We start from the raw sequence: 19,673 nt of genomic DNA, 5'->3' as shown, positions 1-19,673 counted from the left end.
TTAAAACATTACAACTACTCCTCACTTACCTACTAAGTTCCCTTCTTACGGCCCGGTCGTGAAACAAATTGGTCGGTAAGAGAGGATGTGCTATATATGTGCACCAGTGCAGGTCTATGTTCGGGGCCGAACATAGACAAGCGCAGCAGAGCAGGGTATCTCACAAATCTATGTTCTGGAACATTCCCCGAACATAGATTAGATGGATTCTCTGCTCTGGTGCATTGTTCTATGTTCGGGGAAATTTACCCGAATGTAGACATACGCACCAGAGCAAGTTACAAAGTTCATGTGCTTATGAAAGTATGTTATGCCAGCAACCAATCAGAAGCTGAGCTGATTAGAGAATTGAGCAAAAAATAGGAAAGATTTGCTTTTACACTGTCTTGTGGTGAAGAATGCCAAATATAACTAGTAAGTGAGGTGTTAAGACACTCACTGCTGAAATAGATGAAGCCGCCGCTTAGGCGATAATCCCCCTTTACAGGAATGCAGGTTCTGCACGTCCGGCGCTAAGCTCCCGAACGGAGTTCAAGGGAACGCGGTAACTCACAAACTTTCCAATAGCCGGACTCCTTCCACGGCTAGAATACACGAAATACACTTTCCCAGTAGCAATCCCCCCACAAACGAGACCAAGCTCCGTCTTGAGGGTAAAACCGGATTCTGTTTAATGGGGGCTACCTGCCCGGTATTTATGCAGGTCTCCCACCTGGTGGACACTCCCCTAGGGGACCAGATGGAAGACTGTAACACATATTGGACAGTAGCCAATCGCAGTGGTTTAGGTATAGGCACTCCCCTTTACACACATAAATCCATCCTCTCTATCCTAGAGATAATTGGGAAGAAACCTAATTATCTCCAGGGATAGAGGCATTTTAAGTATAACAATAAAAATACAATAAAATACATAATTCTGAAAATGCAGAATGTATGTGCTTCGTGTAACGTATCGCCAGATAGCCTGGATCTGAGCACCCAAGCGGCTTACACTCCTGGCAATCAGTCTCTAACAGCATACAGTAAATCCCCCCAAGAACGAGACAGAGCTCCGTGTTGAGGGTCAAGCAGTGAACAGACAGAGCTGTGCGTTTATTGTTCTTATATACACATTAGTACCACCCACAGGGTTTTGGAAAACAACCAATAAACACGTACAATACACTCAGACACTCCCACACAAAATCCTCCCCTCTGCCTGTGATACAATTACCTTACACAATGGGTAATGTAATTATCACAGGCAGAGAAATACAGTTTTCCCACATTATTCATAACTTTAAAAGTATGCATCACATTCACTTACATTTTCAGAATCAGCATACTCCAAATATAAACATACGTCAAAATCATACAAATTCGTCCATTGGTTCAAAAGATAGATTGTAGTCCTTTGTGACCAAATGAAGCATGGCTTTTCTGCCCAAAACCAGTTCCACAGAGTCTGCTATCCTGGAGATAATTGGGAAGTAATCCAATTATCTCCAAGGACAGAGGCAAAACTCCATTGAACACATGGCAGCAAAAGACAATAAAATACATAAAAATATATAACTGCAGCCATTGCATAAAACAGGTATATTCAACATAACCCCAAATAGCTTAGATCTGAGCGCACATTATTACTAAATGGCGCTCAGATCTCACACATACAGTTCAATTGCCATGGAGCCAAAGTCTTTCACAAAGTCTTTCATTATACGAATGGGCTCCATGGCATAGCTATGTGGGGTATCACTATTCAAATAGGGAAAGTACCGAAGGACCCAGCTTTCATGTCTTTACAGGGGAAAATCAAGCTTTTTAACATGGGGCCATAGTCCAGAGGCAACAGGCGGGCAACCAGGCTTCTCCAATGCAATGTGGCGAGATTGGTCTCGTCTCAGACAGCGAGAGTGTGTGTGTGTGTGGGGGGGGTTCTATGACATGGAGAGAGAAAGACAGCGAGAGTGTGTGTGTGTTTTAGGACATGGAGAGAGAAAGACAGAGGGTGAGTGTGAGTGTGTGTGTGTGTGGGGGGGGTTATGACATGGAGAGAGAAAGACAGAGGGAAAATGTGTGTGTGTGTGTGTGGGGGGGGGGTTATGACATGGAGAGAGACAGAGGGGGAGTGTGTGTGGGTTTTATGACATGGAGAGAGAATGACAGGGGGAGAGTGCGTGTGTGGGGGGGTTTATGAAATGGAGAGAGAAAGACAGAGCGAGAGTGTGTGTGTGTGTGTTTTATGACATGGAGAGAGAAAGAGACAGAGGTAGAGTGTGTGTGTGTATGTGTATGTATGGGTTTTATGACACGGAGAGAGAAAGACAGAGCGAGTGTGTGTGTGTGTGTGTGTGTGTGTGGGTTATATGACATGGAGAGTGAAAGAGAGCAAGAGTGTGTGTGTGGGGGGGTTTATGACATGGAGAGAGAATGACAGGGGGAGAGTGTGTGTGTGGGGGGGTTTATGACATGGAGAGAGAAAGACAGAGCGAGAGTGTGTGTGTGTTTTATGACATGGAGAGAGAAAGAGACAGAGGGAGTGTGTGTATGTGGGTTTTAGGACATGGAGAGAGAAAGACAGAGGGAGAGTGTGTGTGTGTGGGTTTTAGGACATGGAGAGAGAAAGACAGCGAGAGTGTGTGTGCTTTAGGACATGGAGAGAGAAAGACAGAGGGTGAGTGTGAGTGTGTGTTTGGGGTTTATGACATGGAGAAAGAAAGACAGAGCAAGAGTGTGTGTGGGGGGGGGGGGTTTATGACATGGAGAGAGAAAGGCAGAGCGAGTGTGGGGGGGGGTTATGACATGGAGAGAGAAAAACAGAGTGAGAGTGTGTGTGTGTTTTATGACATGGAGAGAGAAAGAGACAGAGGGAGTGTGTGTGTGTGTGTGTGTGGGGGGGGCGGGTTATTACATGGTGAGAGAAAGAGACAGAGGGTGAGTGTGTGTATGTGGGTTTTAGGACATGGAGAGAGAAAGACAGAGGGAGTGTGTGTGTGTGGGGGGGTTTTAGGACATGGAGAGAGAAAGACAGCGAGAGTGTGTGTGTTTTAGGACATGGAGAGAGAAAGACAGAGGGTGAGTGTGAGTGTGTGTTTGGGGTTTATGACATGGAGAAAGAAAGACAGAGCAAGAGTGTGTGTGTGTGGGGGGGGGTTTATGACATGGAGAGAGAAAGGCAGAGCGAGTGTGGGGGGTGGGGTTATGACATGTAGAGAGAAAAACAGAGTGAGAGTGTGTGTGTGTTTTATGACATGGAGAGAGAAAGAGACAGAGGGAGTGTGTGTGGGGGGGGGGGGAAGACAGAGCGAGTGTGGGGGGGTTATGACATGGAGAGAGAAAGAGACAGAGGGTGAGTGTGGGGGTTATGACATGGAGAGAGAAAGACAGAGCGAGAGTGTGTGTGTGGGGGTTTTAGGACATGGAGAGAGAAAGACAGAGCGAGAGTGTGTGTGTGGGGGGGGGTTTAGGACATGGAGAGAGAAAGACAGAGCAAGAGTGTGTGTGTGTTTTAGGACATGGAGAGAGAAAGACAGAGGGTGAATGTGAGTGTGTGTGTGTGTGGGAGGGGGGTTATGACATGGAGAGTGAAAGAGACAGAGAGAATGTGTGTGGGAGTTTATGACATGGAGAGAGACAGAGACAGAGGGAGTGTGTGCTTGTGTGTGCAGGTTTTAGGACATGGAGAGAGAAAGAGACAGATCGAGAGTGTGTGTGTATGGGGGTTTTATGACATGGAGAGAGAAAGAGACAGATCGAGAGTGTGTATGGGGGTTTTATGACATGGAGAGAGAAAGAGACAGATCGAGAGAGTGTGTGTGTGTGTGTATGTGGGGATTTTATGACATGGAGAGTGAAAGAGACAGAGAGAGAGTGTGTGTATGTGTGGGTTTTATGACATGGAGAGAGAAAGACAGAGCGAGAGAGTGTGTGTGTGTGTGTGTGTGTGTGTATGTGGGGATTTTATGTCATGGAGAGAGAAAGAGACAGACTAAGAGTGTGTGTGTGTGTGAGAAGGTTTTATGACATGGAGAGTGAAAGAGACAGAGAGAGAGTGTGTGTGTGTGTATGTGGGGGTTTTATGACATGGAGAGTGAAAGAGACAGACTGAGAGTGCGTGTGTGTGTGTGTATGTGGGGGTTTTATGACATGGAGAGAGAAAGAGACAGACAGAGTGTGTGTGTGTGTGTGTGTGTGTGTGTGAGAAGATTTTATGACATGGAGAGTGAAAGAGACAGAGAGAGAGAGAGTGTGTGTGTGTGTGTGTGTATGTGGGGGTTTTATGACATGGAGAGTGAAAGAGACAGATTGAGAGTGTGTGTGTGTGTGTGTGTGTGTATGGGGGTTTTATGACATGGAGAGAGAAAGAGACAGATTGAGTGTGTGTGTGTGTGTGTGTGTGTGTGTGTGTGTATGGCGGTTTTATGACATGGAGAGAGAAAGAGACAGATCGAGATTGTGTGTGTGTGGGGGTTTTAGGACATGGAGAGAGAAAGACAGAGCGAGAGTGTGTGTGTGTGTGTTTGTGTGTTTGTGGGGGTTTTAGGACATGGAGAGAGAAAGAGACAGAGCGAGAGTGTGTGTGTGTGTGTGGGGGGGGGTTTATGACATGGAGAGAGAAAGAGACAGAGGGTGTGTGGGGGGGTTTGACATGGAGAGAGAAAGAGACAGATCAAGAGTGTGTGTGTGTGTGTGTAGGTTTTATGACATGGGGAGTGAAAGAGACAGAGAGAGAATGTGTGTGGGAGTTTATGACATGGAGAGAGACAGAGACAGAGGGGGTTTGTGTTTGTGTGTGCAGGTTTTAGGACATGGAGAGAGAAAGAGACAGATCGAGAGTGTGTGTGTATGGGGGTTTTATGACTTGGAGAGAGAAAGAGACAGATCGAGAGTGTGTGTGTATGGGGGTTTTATGACATGGAAGAGAAAGAGACAGATCGAGAGTGTGTGTGTGTGTGTGTATGTGGGGATTTTATGACATGGAGAGAGAAAGAGAGAGACAGAGGGTGTGTGTGTGTGTGTGAAGGTTTTATGACATGGAGAGTGAAAGAGACAGAGAGAGAGTGTGTGTATGTGTGGGTTTTATGACATGGAGAGAGAAAGACAGAGAGAGAGAGTGTGTGTGTGTATGTGGGGATTTTATGACATGGAGAGAGAAAGAGACAGACTAAGAGTGTGTGTGTGTATGTGTGTGTGTGAGAAGGTTTTATGACATGGAGAGTGAAAGAGACAGAGAGAGAGTGTGTGTGTGTGTGTGTGTGTGTTTGTGTTTGTGTGTTTGTGGGGGTTTTATGACATGGAGAGAGAAAGAGACAGATCGAGAGTGTGTGTGTGTGTGTGGGGGGGGTTTAGGACATGGAGAGAGAAAGACAGAGCGAGAGTGTGTGTGTGTGTGTGTGTTTGTGTGTGTGTGTGTTTGTGTGTTTGTGTGTTTGTGGGGGTTTATTACATGGAGAGAGAAAGAGACAGATTGAGTGTGTGTGTGTGTGTGTGTGTGTGTGTATGGGGGTTTTATGACATGGAGAGAGAAAGAGACAGATCGAGAGTGTGTGTGTGTGTGTATGGGGGTTTTATGACATGGAGAGAGAAAGAGACAGATCGAGAGTGTGTGTGAGGGGGGGTTTTAGGACATGGAGAGTGAAAGAGACAGAGAGAGAGAGTGTGTGTGTGTGTGTGTGTATGTGGGGGTTTTATGACATGGAGAGTGAAAGAGACAGATTGAGAGTGTGTGTGTGTGTGTGTGTATGGGGGTTTTATGACATGGAGAGAGAAAGAGACAGATTGAGTGTGTGTGTGTGTGTATGGGGGTTTTATGACATGGAGAGAGAAAGAGACAGATCGAGAGTGTGTGTGTGGGGGGGTTTTAGGACATGGAGAGAGAAAGACAGAGCGAGAGTGTGTGTGTGTGTGTTTGTGTGTTTGTGGGGGTTTTAGGACATGGAGAGAGAAAGAGACAGAGCGAGAGTGTGTGTGTGTGGGGGGGGGGTTTATGACATGGAGAGAGAAAGAGACAGAGGGTGTGTGGGGGGGTTTGACATGGAGAGAGAAAGAGACAGATCAAGAGTGTGTGTGTGTATTCTGTGACATGTGGATGTTACCTTTTGGTATATTTAGTAAAGCAGGCAGTAAGATAGGAAATGCATATTTTTATTTTGCGTTAATACTTTGTCTAGTTGGTCCGGACGTTCAGATAACTATCTTTACCTGTGCCTGCTTCCACGACAGTGAGCTCTATACTGAGCCCCATCTGGAATCCTTGTAGATTTATGTAGAATTGATGTAGATCGACGACACTGGAGAATGTACCATTAGGCCCAATCTGCTTAGGGCAACATAAGAAAGGAAAGCAATGAATGTGTCATAGTATGATGAGAAATGGTAACATGTTATATGCTTCCATTAGCTTTGCAGCCTCCCAGCAGTCCCAGCCTCGGCAGCTGACCATTGAATGGTGGATACTCACTGTGCCTGTGATATCATGACAGATATCGATGTTGTAAAAGCAGTTACTCTTTGGGCCATAGTGGTACGCGGGAGACCTGCAGATTCTTGCTGTGACGACACCTGGGACTGGGTCACCATATGTATATCTGGGAAAGGAGAAGACATATGTCCAACACGGAGTCTGTTAATCACGATTCACGACAATTAAACAATGTTAATAGTTTGTGTTCTGTCCAAAGAGAACATGAGCAACATTCTGACAATAACAGTATTCTTAGTTAGAATTATTTCACATAATTATTTCACAGTTTAATTATAATGGGTTAGCGTATCAAGAAGTGAATAGTAATATTTGTTGTTCAGTTTGTACTCACAAGACAAGGACCTCAACCAGGAAATTGATGTCCAATACAGATATGGCGTTCGGGACTATTACATTCACCTCAAATCGGGGTGTTACTGAAACACAGAAACACAGAAATAAAAGTAAAATCGGTTTGTTTGAATACAAACAAATCGAATAAATACATGGACAAAATTCACATTGCTCAATAGGTTTTTATTTTCTAATGAAAAGATTGAGATGAACCAATTTTTTGAATGTATTTTTCTAACTGTGACCATCTCTGCTTAAATGTATCCAAAGGGACCCATCATATAAACAATAAGGATGTGTACCATATTCCTGCACTGGGAATGATTGGATGTAGTTAGAATATTCGGAGGTTTCCGTTTCACTGTAAATCGTGTAGTATCCTGGGGCAGCATCGTCTTCGAGCTGGAACTGAAATTCCAAAATGCCGTGTTCCAACGTCTGATCTAACCACTGGGCCAGGCGGTTACCGCTCGGATCCTGTGGAAGAAATATAAAATTAATAGGAGAAAGATGGAAGTTCTAGATCACAGGACCATGCTATATTACTACATACACATCAAGCACATCTCAGGGATAGGCAACCTTCGGCACTCCACATGTTATGGACTACATCCCCCATAATGCTCTTACACCCATAATGCTGGCAAAGCATCATGGGAGGTGTAGTCCAAAACATCTGCAGTGCCTATGCCTGTTTTATCTCATTCAACACAATGACCACACACTTTGACTTTCAGGATCGGAACCATATGTATTCTCCACTTCTAGACATATGCTTTATATATAATGCACTACCAGGACCATACAATATATGTACTCCAGTACCAGTACCATACAGTATATACACACACTCTATTATCAGGACCACGCTATATACACACACTCTATTATCAGGACAGTACTATAAATACACTCTTATCAGGACCACGCTATATATACACACACTCTATTATCAGGACTGTACTATAACTACACTCTTATCAGGACCACGCTATATATACACACACTCTATTATCAGGACTGTACTATAAATACACTCTATTATCAGGACCACGCTATATACACACACTCTATTATCAGGACTGTACTATAAATACACTCTTATCAGGACCACGCTATATATACACACACTCTATTATCAGGACTGTACTATAAATACACTCTATTATCAGGACCACGCTATATACACACACTCTATTATCAGGACAGTACTATAAATACACTCTATTATCAGGACCACGCTATATACACACACTCTATTATCAGGACAGTACTATAAATACACTCTATTATCAGGACCACGCTATATATACACACACTCTATTATCAGGACTGTACTATAAATACACTCTTATCAGGACCACGCTATATATACACACTCTATTATCCGTACTGTACTATGTGTATATATATATATATATATATATATACACACACACATTCATACATACACTCTGTTATCAGGACCATACTATATACACATAGAAACATAGAATGTGATGGCAGATAAGAACCATTCGGCCCATCTAGTCTGCCCAGTATTATAAATACTTTCATTAGTCCCTGGCCTTATCTTATAGTTAGGATAGCCTTATGCCTATCCCACGCATGCTTAAACTCCTTTACTGTGTTAACCTCTACCACTTCAGCTGGAAGGCTATTCCATGCATCCACTACCCTCTCAGTAAAGTAATACTTCCTGATATTATTTTTAAACCAAGAAGTTTGAGTTTACTGAGAGGGTAGTGGATACACTCTAGTATGAGGACCATGCAATATATATTTGGTGGGGGGACAGTAAACGAATCATGCATATCTTGCTTTGCTTGGAGTGTTTATCTTTATTAATATATTGAATCTTTATTCATTGTTGGTTATCTTTTCATAGTCATTGGAGAATTCATTTATAGAATAGTCTCCTGTCTTTCATTAAGCTAAATATTGCTTTTGTAACGTGTAATTACCCTGTATTTACTATCAATGGCTTACATACCAAGTCATTAGTGAAATTGTTTTTATTATATTAGCTGTACAAAATATTACATAGACAAAATATATTTAGAATTAGGTTTTTCTGGAAGATTGTAAACATCATCCCGATAATTCGTCAGATGCTTTATTCGGATAATACAAGTTTTCATGCAATGTAGTTACATTAACATTGCCCCCCAGGCAACAATAAATCATTTTACAAAGAATGAGGAGACGTGTGTCTTACCGTGATGTAGATTACTGCATACTGCAAGGAAAACACAGAAATATCAGTACAGTTTATGGCCACTTGCTCTAAAACCTCTATAATCCCCCCTCAGTCAATGATTAAACTCGTTCAAAAATGAAATGAATACGACTTTGGTAAAATTCCTGCAGATCAATTTGTTCAGGTGTAAAGTAAGGGAATTTAATTCAGGTGTTAAGTAAGGGAATTTCATTCAGGTGTTAAGTAAGGGAATTTCATTCAGGTGTTAAGTAAGGGAATTTCATTCAGGTGTTAAGTAAGGGAATTTCATTCAGGTGTAAAGTGAGGGAATTTCATTCAGGTGTAAAGTAAGGGAATTTCATTCAGGTGTAAAGTAAGGGAATTTCATTCAGGTGTTAAGTAAGGGAATTTCATTCAGGTGTAAAGTAAGGGAATTTCATTCAGGTGTAAAGTGAGGGAATTTCATTCAGGTGTAAAGTAAGGGAATTTCATTCAGGTGTAAAGTAAGGGAATTTCATTCAGGTGTAAAGTGAGGGAATTTCATTCAGGTGTAAAGTAAGGGAATTTCATTCAGGTGTAAAGTAAGGGAATTTCATTCAGGTGTTAAGTAAGGGAATTTCATTCAGGTGTAAAGTAAGGGAATTTCATTCAAGTGTAAAGTAAGGGAATTTCATTCAGATGTAAAGTAAGGGAATTTCATTCAGATGTAAAGTAAGGGAATTTCATTCAGATGTAAAGTAAGGGAATTTCATTCAGGTGTAAAGTAAGGGAATTTCATTCAGGTGTAAAGTAAGGGAATTTCATTCAGGTGTAAAGGAAGGGAATTTCATTCAGGTGTAAAGTAAGGGAATTTCATTCAGGTGTAAAGTAAGGGAATTTCATTCAGATGTAAAGTAAGGGAATTTCATTCAGATGTAAAGTAAGGGAATTTCATTCAGGTGTAAAGTAAGGGAATTTCATTCAGATGTAAAGTAAGGGAATTTCATTCAGGTGTAAAGTAAGGGAATTTCATTCAGGGAATTTCATTCAGGTGTAAAGTAAGGGAATTTCATTCAGGTGTAAAGTAAGGGAATTTCATTCAGATGTAAAGTAAGGGAATTTCATTCAGATGTAAAGTAAGGGAATTTCATTCAGGTGTAAAGTAAGGGAATTTCATTCAGGTGTAAAGTAAGGGAATTTCATTCAGGTGTAAAGGAAGGGAATTTCATTCAGGTGTAAAGTAAGGGAATTTCATTCAGGTGTAAAGTAAGGGAATTTCATTCAGATGTAAAGTAAGGGAATTTCATTCAGATGTAAAGTAAGGGAATTTCATTCAGGTGTAAAGTAAGGGAATTTCATTCAGGTGTAAAGTAAGGGAATTTCATTCAGGTGTAAAGGAAGGGAATTTCATTCAGGTGTAAAGTAAGGGAATTTCATTCAGGTGTAAAGGAAGGGAATTTCATTCAGATGTAAAGTAAGGGAATTTCATTCAGATGTAAAGTAAGGGAATTTCATTCAGATGTAAAGTAAGGGAATTTCATTCAGGTGTAAAGTAAGGGAATTTCATTCAGGTGTAAAGTAAGGGAATTTCATTCAGGGAATTTCATTCAGGTGTAAAGTAAGGGAATTTCATTCAGGTGTAAAGTAAGGGAATTTCATTCAGATGTAAAGTAAGGGAATTTCATTCAGATGTAAAGTAAGGGAATTTCATTCAGGTGTAAAGTAAGGGAATTTCATTCAGGTGTAAAGTAAGGGAATTTCATTCAGGTGTAAAGGAAGGGAATTTCATTCAGGTGTAAAGGAAGGGAATTTCATTCAGGTGTAAAGTAAGGGAATTTCATTCAGGTGTAAAGTAAGGGAATTTCATTCAGATGTAAAGTAAGGGAATTTCATTCAGATGTAAAGTAAGGGAATTTCATTCAGGTGTAAAGTAAGGGAATTTCATTCAGGTGTAAAGTAAGGGAATTTCATTCAGGTGTAAAGGAAGGGAATTTCATTCAGGTGTAAAGTAAGGGAATTTCATTCAGATGTAAAGTAAGGGAATTTCATTCAGATGTAAAGTAAGGGAATTTCATTCAGGTGTAAAGGAAGGGAATTTCATTCAGGTGTAAAGGAAGGGAATTTCATTCAGGTGTAAAGTAAGGGAATTTCATTCAGGTGTAAAGTAAGGGAATTTCATTCAGATGTAAAGTAAGGGAATTTCATTCAGATGTAAAGTAAGGGAATTTCATTCAGGTGTAAAGTAAGGGAATTTCATTCAGGTGTAAAGTAAGGGAATTTCATTCAGATGTAAAGTAAGGGAATTTCATTCAGGTGTAAAGTAAGGGAATTTCATTCAGATGTAAAGTAAGGGAATTTCATTCAGGTGTAAAGTAAGGGAATTTCATTCAGGTGTAAAGGAAGGGAATTTCATTCAGGTGTAAAGTAAGGGAATTTCATTCAGGTGTAAAGGAAGGGAATTTCATTCAGGTGTAAAGTAAGGGAATTTCATTCAGATGTAAAGTAAGGGAATTTCATTCAGACGTAAAGTAAGGGAATTTCATTCAGGTGTAAAGTAAGGGAATTTCATTCAGGTGTAAAGTAAGGGAATTTCATTCAGGTGTAAAGTAAGGGAATTTCATTCAGGTGTAAAGTAAGGGAATTTCATTCAGGTGTAAAGTAAGGGAATTTCATTCAGGTGTAAAGTAAGGGAATTTCATTCAGGTGTAAAGTAAGGGAATTTCATTCAGATGTAAAGTAAGGGAATTTCATTCAGGTGTTAAGTAAGGGAATTTCATTCAGGTGTTAAGTAAGGGAATTTCATTCAGGTGTAAAGTAAGGGAATTTCATTCAGGTGTAAAGTAAGGGAATTTCATTCAGGTGTAAAGTGAGGGAATTTCATTCAGGTGTAAAGTGAGGGAATTTCATTCAGGTGTAAAGTGAGGGAATTTCATTCAGGTGTAAAGTAAGGGAATTTCATTCAGATGTAAAGTAAGGGAATTTCATTCAGGTGTTAAGTAAGGGAATTTCATTCAGGTGTTAAGTAAGGGAATTTCATTCAGGTGTAAAGTAAGGGAATTTCATTCAGGTGTAAAGTAAGGGAATTTCATTCAGGTGTAAAGTGAGGGAATTTCATTCAGGTGTTAAGTAAGGGAATTTCATTCAGGTGTAAAGTAAGGGAATTTCATTCAGATGTAAAGTGAGGGAATTTCATTCAGGTGTAAAGTAAGGGAATTTCATTCAGGTGTAAAGTAAGGGAATTTCATTCAGGTGCAATGCTTCTAATTACTAATTAACATCCATTGATGCTTACAGGGCTCTCTGCAGCCAGGAGATACCGCAGAGAGCATTGGAACTGGGAGCAATCTGACCAAGCACAAACCAAGGGCTGGGCTAGCAAAACAATTCTTGTGGCTATAAACCCTGTTTGCTAGTATCACAGGGGCAAGCGCCAGGACTCCCTGCAGGCACACTCACTCCCAGAGAAATGAAGAACATGTATAGAATATGCTCACACTCCACTGAAACACCCAAGGAGTTCATGAATATTCACCTGCTGATTGAAGGGCCACTCACATGCTCTCTCAAACTCAAGGGAACACCACTCATTGAGACAGCAAAGGGTCCCTCATCTAAAGGACACAGGGCTATTAACTAACAGAGCACACTCACCCTCAGTACAGGACCATTAACTGCAGAGCACACTCACCCTTATTACATTAACATGCTCTCACTCACCCTCAATACAGGGACATTAACTGCAGAGCACACTCACCCTTATTACATTAACATGCTCTCACTCACCCTCAGTACAGGACCATTAACTGCAGAGCACACTCACCCTTATTACATTAACATACTCTCACTCACCCTCAGTACAGGACCATTAACTGCAGAGCACACTCACCCTTATTACATTAACATGCTCTCACTCACCCTCAGTACTGGGACATTAACTGCAGAGCACACTCACCCTTATTACATTAACATGCTCTCACTCACCCTCAGTACTGGGACATTAACTGCAGAGCACACTCACCCTTATTACATTAACATGCTCTCACTCACCCTCAGTACAGGACCATTAACTGCAGAGCACACTCACCCTTATTACATTAACATGCTCTCACTCACCCTCAGTACTGGGATATTAACTGCAGAGCACACTCACCCTTATTCCATTAACATGCTCTCACTCACCCTCAGTACAGGGACATTTACTGTAGAGCACACTCACCCTTATTACATTAACATACTCTCACTCACCCTCAGTACAGGACCATTGACTGCAGAGCACACTCACCCTTATTACATTAACATGCTCTCACTCACCCTCAGTACAGGACCATTAACTGTAGGGCACACTCACCCTTATTACATTAACATGCTCTCACTCACCCTCAGTACAGGGACATTTACTGTAGAGCACACTCACCCTTATTACATTAACATGCTCTCACTCACCCTCAGTACAGGACCATTGACTGCAGAGCACACTCACCATTATTACATTAACATGCTCTCACTCACCCTCAGTACAGGACCATTGACTGCAGAGCACACTCACCCTTATTACATTAACATACTCTCACTCACCCTCAGTACAGGGACATTTACTGCAGAGCACACTCACCCTTATTCCATTAACATGCTCTCACTCACCCTCAGTACAGGACCATTGACTGCAGAGCACACTCACCCTTATTACATTAACATACTCTCACTCACCCTCAGTACAGGGACATTAACTGCAGAGCACACTCACCCTTATTACATTAACATGCTCTCACTCACCCTCAGTACAGGGACATTTACTGCAGAGCACACTCACCCTTATTACATTAACATGCTCTCACTCACCCTCAGTACAGGACCATTGACTGTAGAGCACACTCACCCTTATTCCATTAACATGCTCTCACTCACCCTCAGTACAGGACCATTGACTGTAGAGCACACTCACCCTTATTCCATTAACATGCTCTCACTCACCCTCAGTACAGGGACATTTACTGCAGAGCACACTCACCCTTATTACATTAACATGCTCTCACTCACCCTCAGTACAGGGACATTTACTGCAGAGCACACTCACCCTTATTACATTAACATGCTCTCACTCACCCTCAGTACAGGACCATTGACTGTAGAGCACACTCACCCTTATTCCATTAACATGCTCTCACTCACCCTCAGTACAGGACCATTGACTGCAGAGCACACTCACCCTTATTACATTAACATACTCTCACTCACCCTCAGTACAGGGACATTAACTGCAGAGCACACTCACCCTTATTACATTAACATGCTCTCACTCACCCTCAGTACAGGACCATTGACTGCAGAGCACACTCACCCTTATTCCATTAACATGCTCTCACTCACCCTCAGTACAGGACATTTACTGCAGAGCACACTCACCCTTATTACATTAACATACTCTCACTCACCCTCAGTACAGGACCATTGACTGTAGAGAACACTCACCCTTATTCCATTAACATGCTCTCACTCACCCTCAGTACAGGACCATTGACTGTAGAGCACACTCACCCTTATTCCATTAACATGCTCTCACTCACCCTCAGTACAGGACCATTTACTGCAGAGCACACTCACCCTTATTACATTAACATGCTCTCACTCACCCTCAGTACAGGACCATTGACTGCAGAGCACACTCACCCTTATTCCATTAACATGCTCTCACTCACCCTCAGTACAGGGACATTTACTGCAGAGCACACTCACCCTTATTACATTAACATGCTCTCACTCACCCTCAGTACAGGGACATTTACTGCAGAGCACACTCACCCTTATTACATTAACATACTCTCACTCACCCTCAGTACAGGGACATTTACTGCAGAGCACACTCACCCTTATTACATTAACATGCTCTCACTCACCCTCAGTACAGGGACATTTACTGCAGAGCACACTCACCCTTATTACATTAACATGCTCTCACTCACCCTCAGTACAGGACCATTGACTGTAGAGCACACTCACCCTTATTCCATTAACATGCTCTCACTCACCCTCAGTACAGGACCATTGACTGTAGAGCACACTCACCCTTATTCCATTAACATGCTCTCACTCACCCTCAGTACAGGGACATTTACTGCAGAGCACACTCACCCTTATTACATTAACATGCTCTCACTCACCCTCAGTACAGGGACATTTACTGCAGAGCACACTCACCGTCTTGTTCTGAGGCAGCAGCTTGTGATTGAGACAGAACACATGGAATTTCACTGCGGAAGAAGAAGATTTTATTGAAGATTTTACCATCACTTGGTTTTCTGGAATGACCAGTCCATTAAGGACCCCTGCCCTGGCGGCAGTATTTAGGGGACATGATTTAATTATAAACACCAGGTTCCCCCATTCTCGGTGTGATTACCTAGGTCTCCTGGCTGGTACAAAGGTTTGTCAAATTGGGCGTATGTGTTGTCACCATATGGCTGTATCACCACCGACTTGCGTTTCTCGATCTTCCAATCCTTTCCAGAGATACCCATATACACAAACACAGGGGTATTAGTATCCACTGACGGAACCTACAAGAGGAAGAAGACAGAGGACATCTGAGGATATCCCACCCTGGAATGTGTGTTTCACATAATGGAACACAACAAATATTAAAGATCAGACAGCAAACCTTCACAACGCTTTTAAGAACCTTTTAATGCATTATTAAGAGCATTAAGGGGTTTGCACAGCATCTAAATATTAGATCTATAATGCATTATAAAAAAACCTAAAAGAAAATAGAAATATACACTTACCTCGAAAGATCTAATGTTGCCCAACTAAAAGAGGCTAAACCTGTAAACCCCAACTGCTATTACGCTCGGTACAGCCTGGTCCCATTGCCAGAAACTCGCGTGGGCTGCGGCTTGGCTCCGGGGGAGAGGGAAGAATCCTTCATACTTGTGTGCGTAGAGTGTGGGCATTCTTAGCAGACGTTATATAGAATTAAGGCAACCTGGGAGAGAAGTCTGGCTGCCTGATGGGAGTCACAGGAGATAGAAAATGTCAGACTGCAGGGACAGGGCCCTGGCACCGTTACCAATTTACTAAGCTGAAGTCGTTTTGGAGCTTAGACTGGCTCTTTTAGGTTCATCTAATTGAAGTGGTCTAGGTGCAGCGTCCCTGTCCCCTTAGTTCTGAAATGTAGGACACTGTAGTTTTAGAGAAACTGTAATGTTTACATTGCAGAACTAAGACTGCCTCTGGTGGCTGTCTACCAGACAGCCAAGGGTTATTTAATCCTATACAACACTGGAAAGAGGCTGCGGGGGCAGAAGAACATATTAGTGTTAGGACTATATCTTTGTATTTGTCACGATTCGGGGAACCCAACACGCTAACACACACACAGACACACACACAGACAGTGTGCAGTACCGGTCCTTAGAGTGGCCGGGCTAAGCACACACAGAATAGTCAGGAGACAAGCCGAGTAAGGGGAACCAGAAAACAGAATAACGAGAAACAAGCCGAGGTCAAAGGGTAGGAGAAAGTCACAAAGTCAGTATAACAAGCCAGAGAGTACGTAACCAGAAATCACACGTTCAGAATCAATACTATAAAGCAAAGACCACAACAGGGCAGGGAGAAACAGGAAAGGTAAGTATTTAAACCATCAGGTTAATTCTGATTGGATAATTTCCAATCAGAATTAACAATCACACGTGGGAGATATCTAAACCTCCCACTGTGATTGAGGCACTGTGCCTTTAATGCCGGGTCAGGTGACTGACCCCGGCGTGACATATCTTGGACAGTCTTCCAGCGTGCAGCGTCATGCATGCTGCCGCTGGGGGGCGTGGAGGAAGACGCGGGCGGCATCCGAGGCTGGAGGGATGCCGCTCGCCGAACCCACGTGGAGAAGGGGACCGCGGACGGCTGGAGGGTGAGTGCCGCGAGCGGACTGCAGCCTCCCCTTGCAGCCGCCCGCGGGATCCTGACAGTATTCCTAACACCAAAGTGTTCCTTTAAGAAGAAATGTATATATTGTTTTTTATTTTATGTAATTTCCTTGTTCCTTTAAAACTATTTATGCTCTTTGCATAATATGTGGTCCTGGGACTAAATGCCTTGTCTCCCAAGCAATGACTGTAGTTATTTTGCCAAAATCAAATGTAAAAATGTATACTTGTACCAACGTGGTTCTGGTACTTTAAATCACCAAGAAGTGCTGGGGGACTGCCATGGGAACTCAAAGTTGTTTGTATGTGATGTTGATGCAGGTGCACATGACAAGTCTCCCCCATTGGACCTTTTGGGATTCCAGTTCACCCTTGACTTTACCACCAAGTAAGGAAAGCAGGAGATAGGGGGATATATACACAAAACACTAAGACTCCCCTAAACACACACACATACAACTCTCAGCCAGTGCACACAGACACGCTCAGCCTCCACACTTAAAGCTCTCACCTTCCTCCACACACATCACTAACAATCACTCCCAATCAATCTCAGCTTAATCCAGCTCTGTGTATGAATACCTGAGGATAGAGTGCTAAGAAGAGACCTCAAGGCAAACCCACTGGACGCAGGATTTAGCCGAGATTCTTTCTATATATAATCTATTCAGTGTCCTACTAATATTCTATAGTTCTTGTGGATGGAACATAACAGAGAGGGTACAGTCTGACGAGGTGTGTGGTTAAATTGATTAGATTATCTGACCTGCCCATCATTCATTTTTATTATGTCAAATATAAGGAGCAGATTATGTTTAGCATTTTTGATGTTTAGCTTATGTTGCAAGAACTTAACCAATAATATTTATACATTTTGTTATGTAATCCTGTAACCGTATATAGTGGCACGAGGATTGCCCTCTGGTGAGACATTGTGCCGTTGAAATCATCCCGTAGATCACAGGTTTACTTAAAGTCAATAAACATGGAACCTGAGGGGTTAGCAGTTACAGACTCACATTAAATGTGTAGCAGTGGAATAAAATAGGCACTGTGTCCTCCTCGTCAAGAATGGTGATGTTTTCAAAGTCATACTGTAGTTGGATGGTTGCATGGAGGGATTGCTCGCTGCTGATGATGTTGAAACAAACATTCCCTGTATCGTTTGCAATCAGCACAGCAGGGATGGTCAATAAATAAGTACTGTAGACACAGAGAAGATATATGATGAGGTTTTGTTATCTCATAAAATTCTAAAATACAAACATTGACAATTAATAATCCTTAGGGGGGACATGCCTCATAAATTATATATATATAAAAAGACCCATGTACCATAAATGAACAGTTTGGGATCAGGTAGGTAAATACATATATATACATTACAGTCCTCAAAATTCCACCTTTATAATTAGTGCTAAACTTGTACTTAAATTAGTTCAGAATGGTTTATCCAAAACAAATGCTTTTTAATTGATATTTGGATGAGTGGCCGTGTCTGTGATTCACATGTGAAGTCTTATTCATTAAATAATACTCAACAATGAAATCCAAGATGGAACGATTTGTCCAGATATGGATTAAAAGCCTTGATTTGGATGAACCGGTCCAAAGGAATATTTGCACATGCCTAATTAGTACGCATACTGTATTTAGAGTCATTATCTGTGTGTGAAATTTGTCTTTGAATAATTCTCCCAGCTATATCAATGGATATACAGAAATCTTATTAAACTTACGGATCAATTGCTGCTCCATTGATGGAACTCAGAAGGAAGATGCTCAATAGGAGCCTTTTCAGATACATTTTGGCAGGAGTGAAAGGATATTCAGGGTCTGATGTAAAACCTGCTAGAAGGACTTGCTGTTTATATACCTTTCAAAATGACAGACTCTGCCCTTAAAGTGGGCATCTTGCATCATCTTGCCATGTGCAGCACGTAATGGAACAGGAACCTGGAAGTACTCACAGCCAGGAGTCTATGAATATTGCCCTGAGGGCAGATTGTGATTATCCTAATTAAACAATAGGAAGCAATATTATTTACATTAGAATCTAGAATTTGCAATAAGTCAATCTGCGAGGAAAACCCCAGACTTATATTGTTCCTTTTGGCACGAACAAAGGAGCAATGATTTCCTGAGGTGGAAGTGTTTGCTATGTGCACAACTAACCTGGTTACGTAAGCAGACCTGGCTGTACCATGGCGAATAAACTGGTCCGAAGGTGAGAATGTTTAACCCATCATTACCTCCAAAAGCAATAGGGTGAGAACAAAGTATGGATGGAAACTCGGGCACATCCTTTCACTTTAATTCTATAGATTATATATTTATTGGAGCCAATAATTAGATTAGTTCAAATGACTGAAACAAGTTTATCCCCAAATAAGCAGCAAGACACTGTCAAACTAGAAGTTATTTTGAATAAACATCTTGGCAATTGGTTAGAACCTGGTCTATTATTTGGCTTAAAAACTGTCCAACAGGCTTCAACCCACTCCATCTGTAATCCTGATTAGATTCTCCCAGGCCTGGATTTCATTCATTTAGATCAAATGATAACAATATGTTAGAAAGACTTTTCAAATAACGTTTCTATCAAAATTCCTATAGATGTTAGTAGTGACTTCTGCAGATAAATTATTTGAAACGTTTTTTTTTTCTAACAGATTGTAGTAATTTCTGATGCTGATTCAAATGAATTAAATTAAGGCTTAAATCTGGATTAAAGGGACACTCCAGGCACCCAGACCACTTCTGC

General features: G+C 41.8%; 1 protein-coding gene across 1 annotated transcript in view; it reads right to left on the bottom strand.

Annotated features, from left to right (window-relative positions):
* Nucleotides 1-18,795, bottom strand: part of LOC134575060 (ovostatin-like) — a 96,759-nt gene extending 77,964 nt beyond the window's left edge. The window contains exons 1-9 of the mRNA XM_063434196.1: nucleotides 18,649-18,795; nucleotides 17,929-18,112; nucleotides 15,379-15,535; nucleotides 15,177-15,229; nucleotides 9,021-9,041; nucleotides 7,105-7,279; nucleotides 6,801-6,885; nucleotides 6,446-6,572; nucleotides 6,187-6,301 (exon numbers count right to left, since the gene is read on the bottom strand). Coding sequence (XP_063290266.1) covers nucleotides 6,187-6,301; nucleotides 6,446-6,572; nucleotides 6,801-6,885; nucleotides 7,105-7,279; nucleotides 9,021-9,041; nucleotides 15,177-15,229; nucleotides 15,379-15,535; nucleotides 17,929-18,112; nucleotides 18,649-18,716 — 985 coding nt within the window. The 5' untranslated portion in view covers nucleotides 18,717-18,795. The remainder of the gene's footprint in view (nucleotides 1-6,186; nucleotides 6,302-6,445; nucleotides 6,573-6,800; nucleotides 6,886-7,104; nucleotides 7,280-9,020; nucleotides 9,042-15,176; nucleotides 15,230-15,378; nucleotides 15,536-17,928; nucleotides 18,113-18,648) is intronic.
* Nucleotides 18,796-19,673: the final 878 nt, after the last annotated feature.

Source organism: Pelobates fuscus, chromosome 10 (genome assembly GCF_036172605.1).
Source record: "Pelobates fuscus isolate aPelFus1 chromosome 10, aPelFus1.pri, whole genome shotgun sequence".
Lineage (NCBI taxonomy): Eukaryota > Metazoa > Chordata > Amphibia > Anura > Pelobatidae > Pelobates > Pelobates fuscus.
Note: the sequence above shows the minus strand (reverse complement) of the source record. Positions and strands in the feature narration are given on the sequence as shown.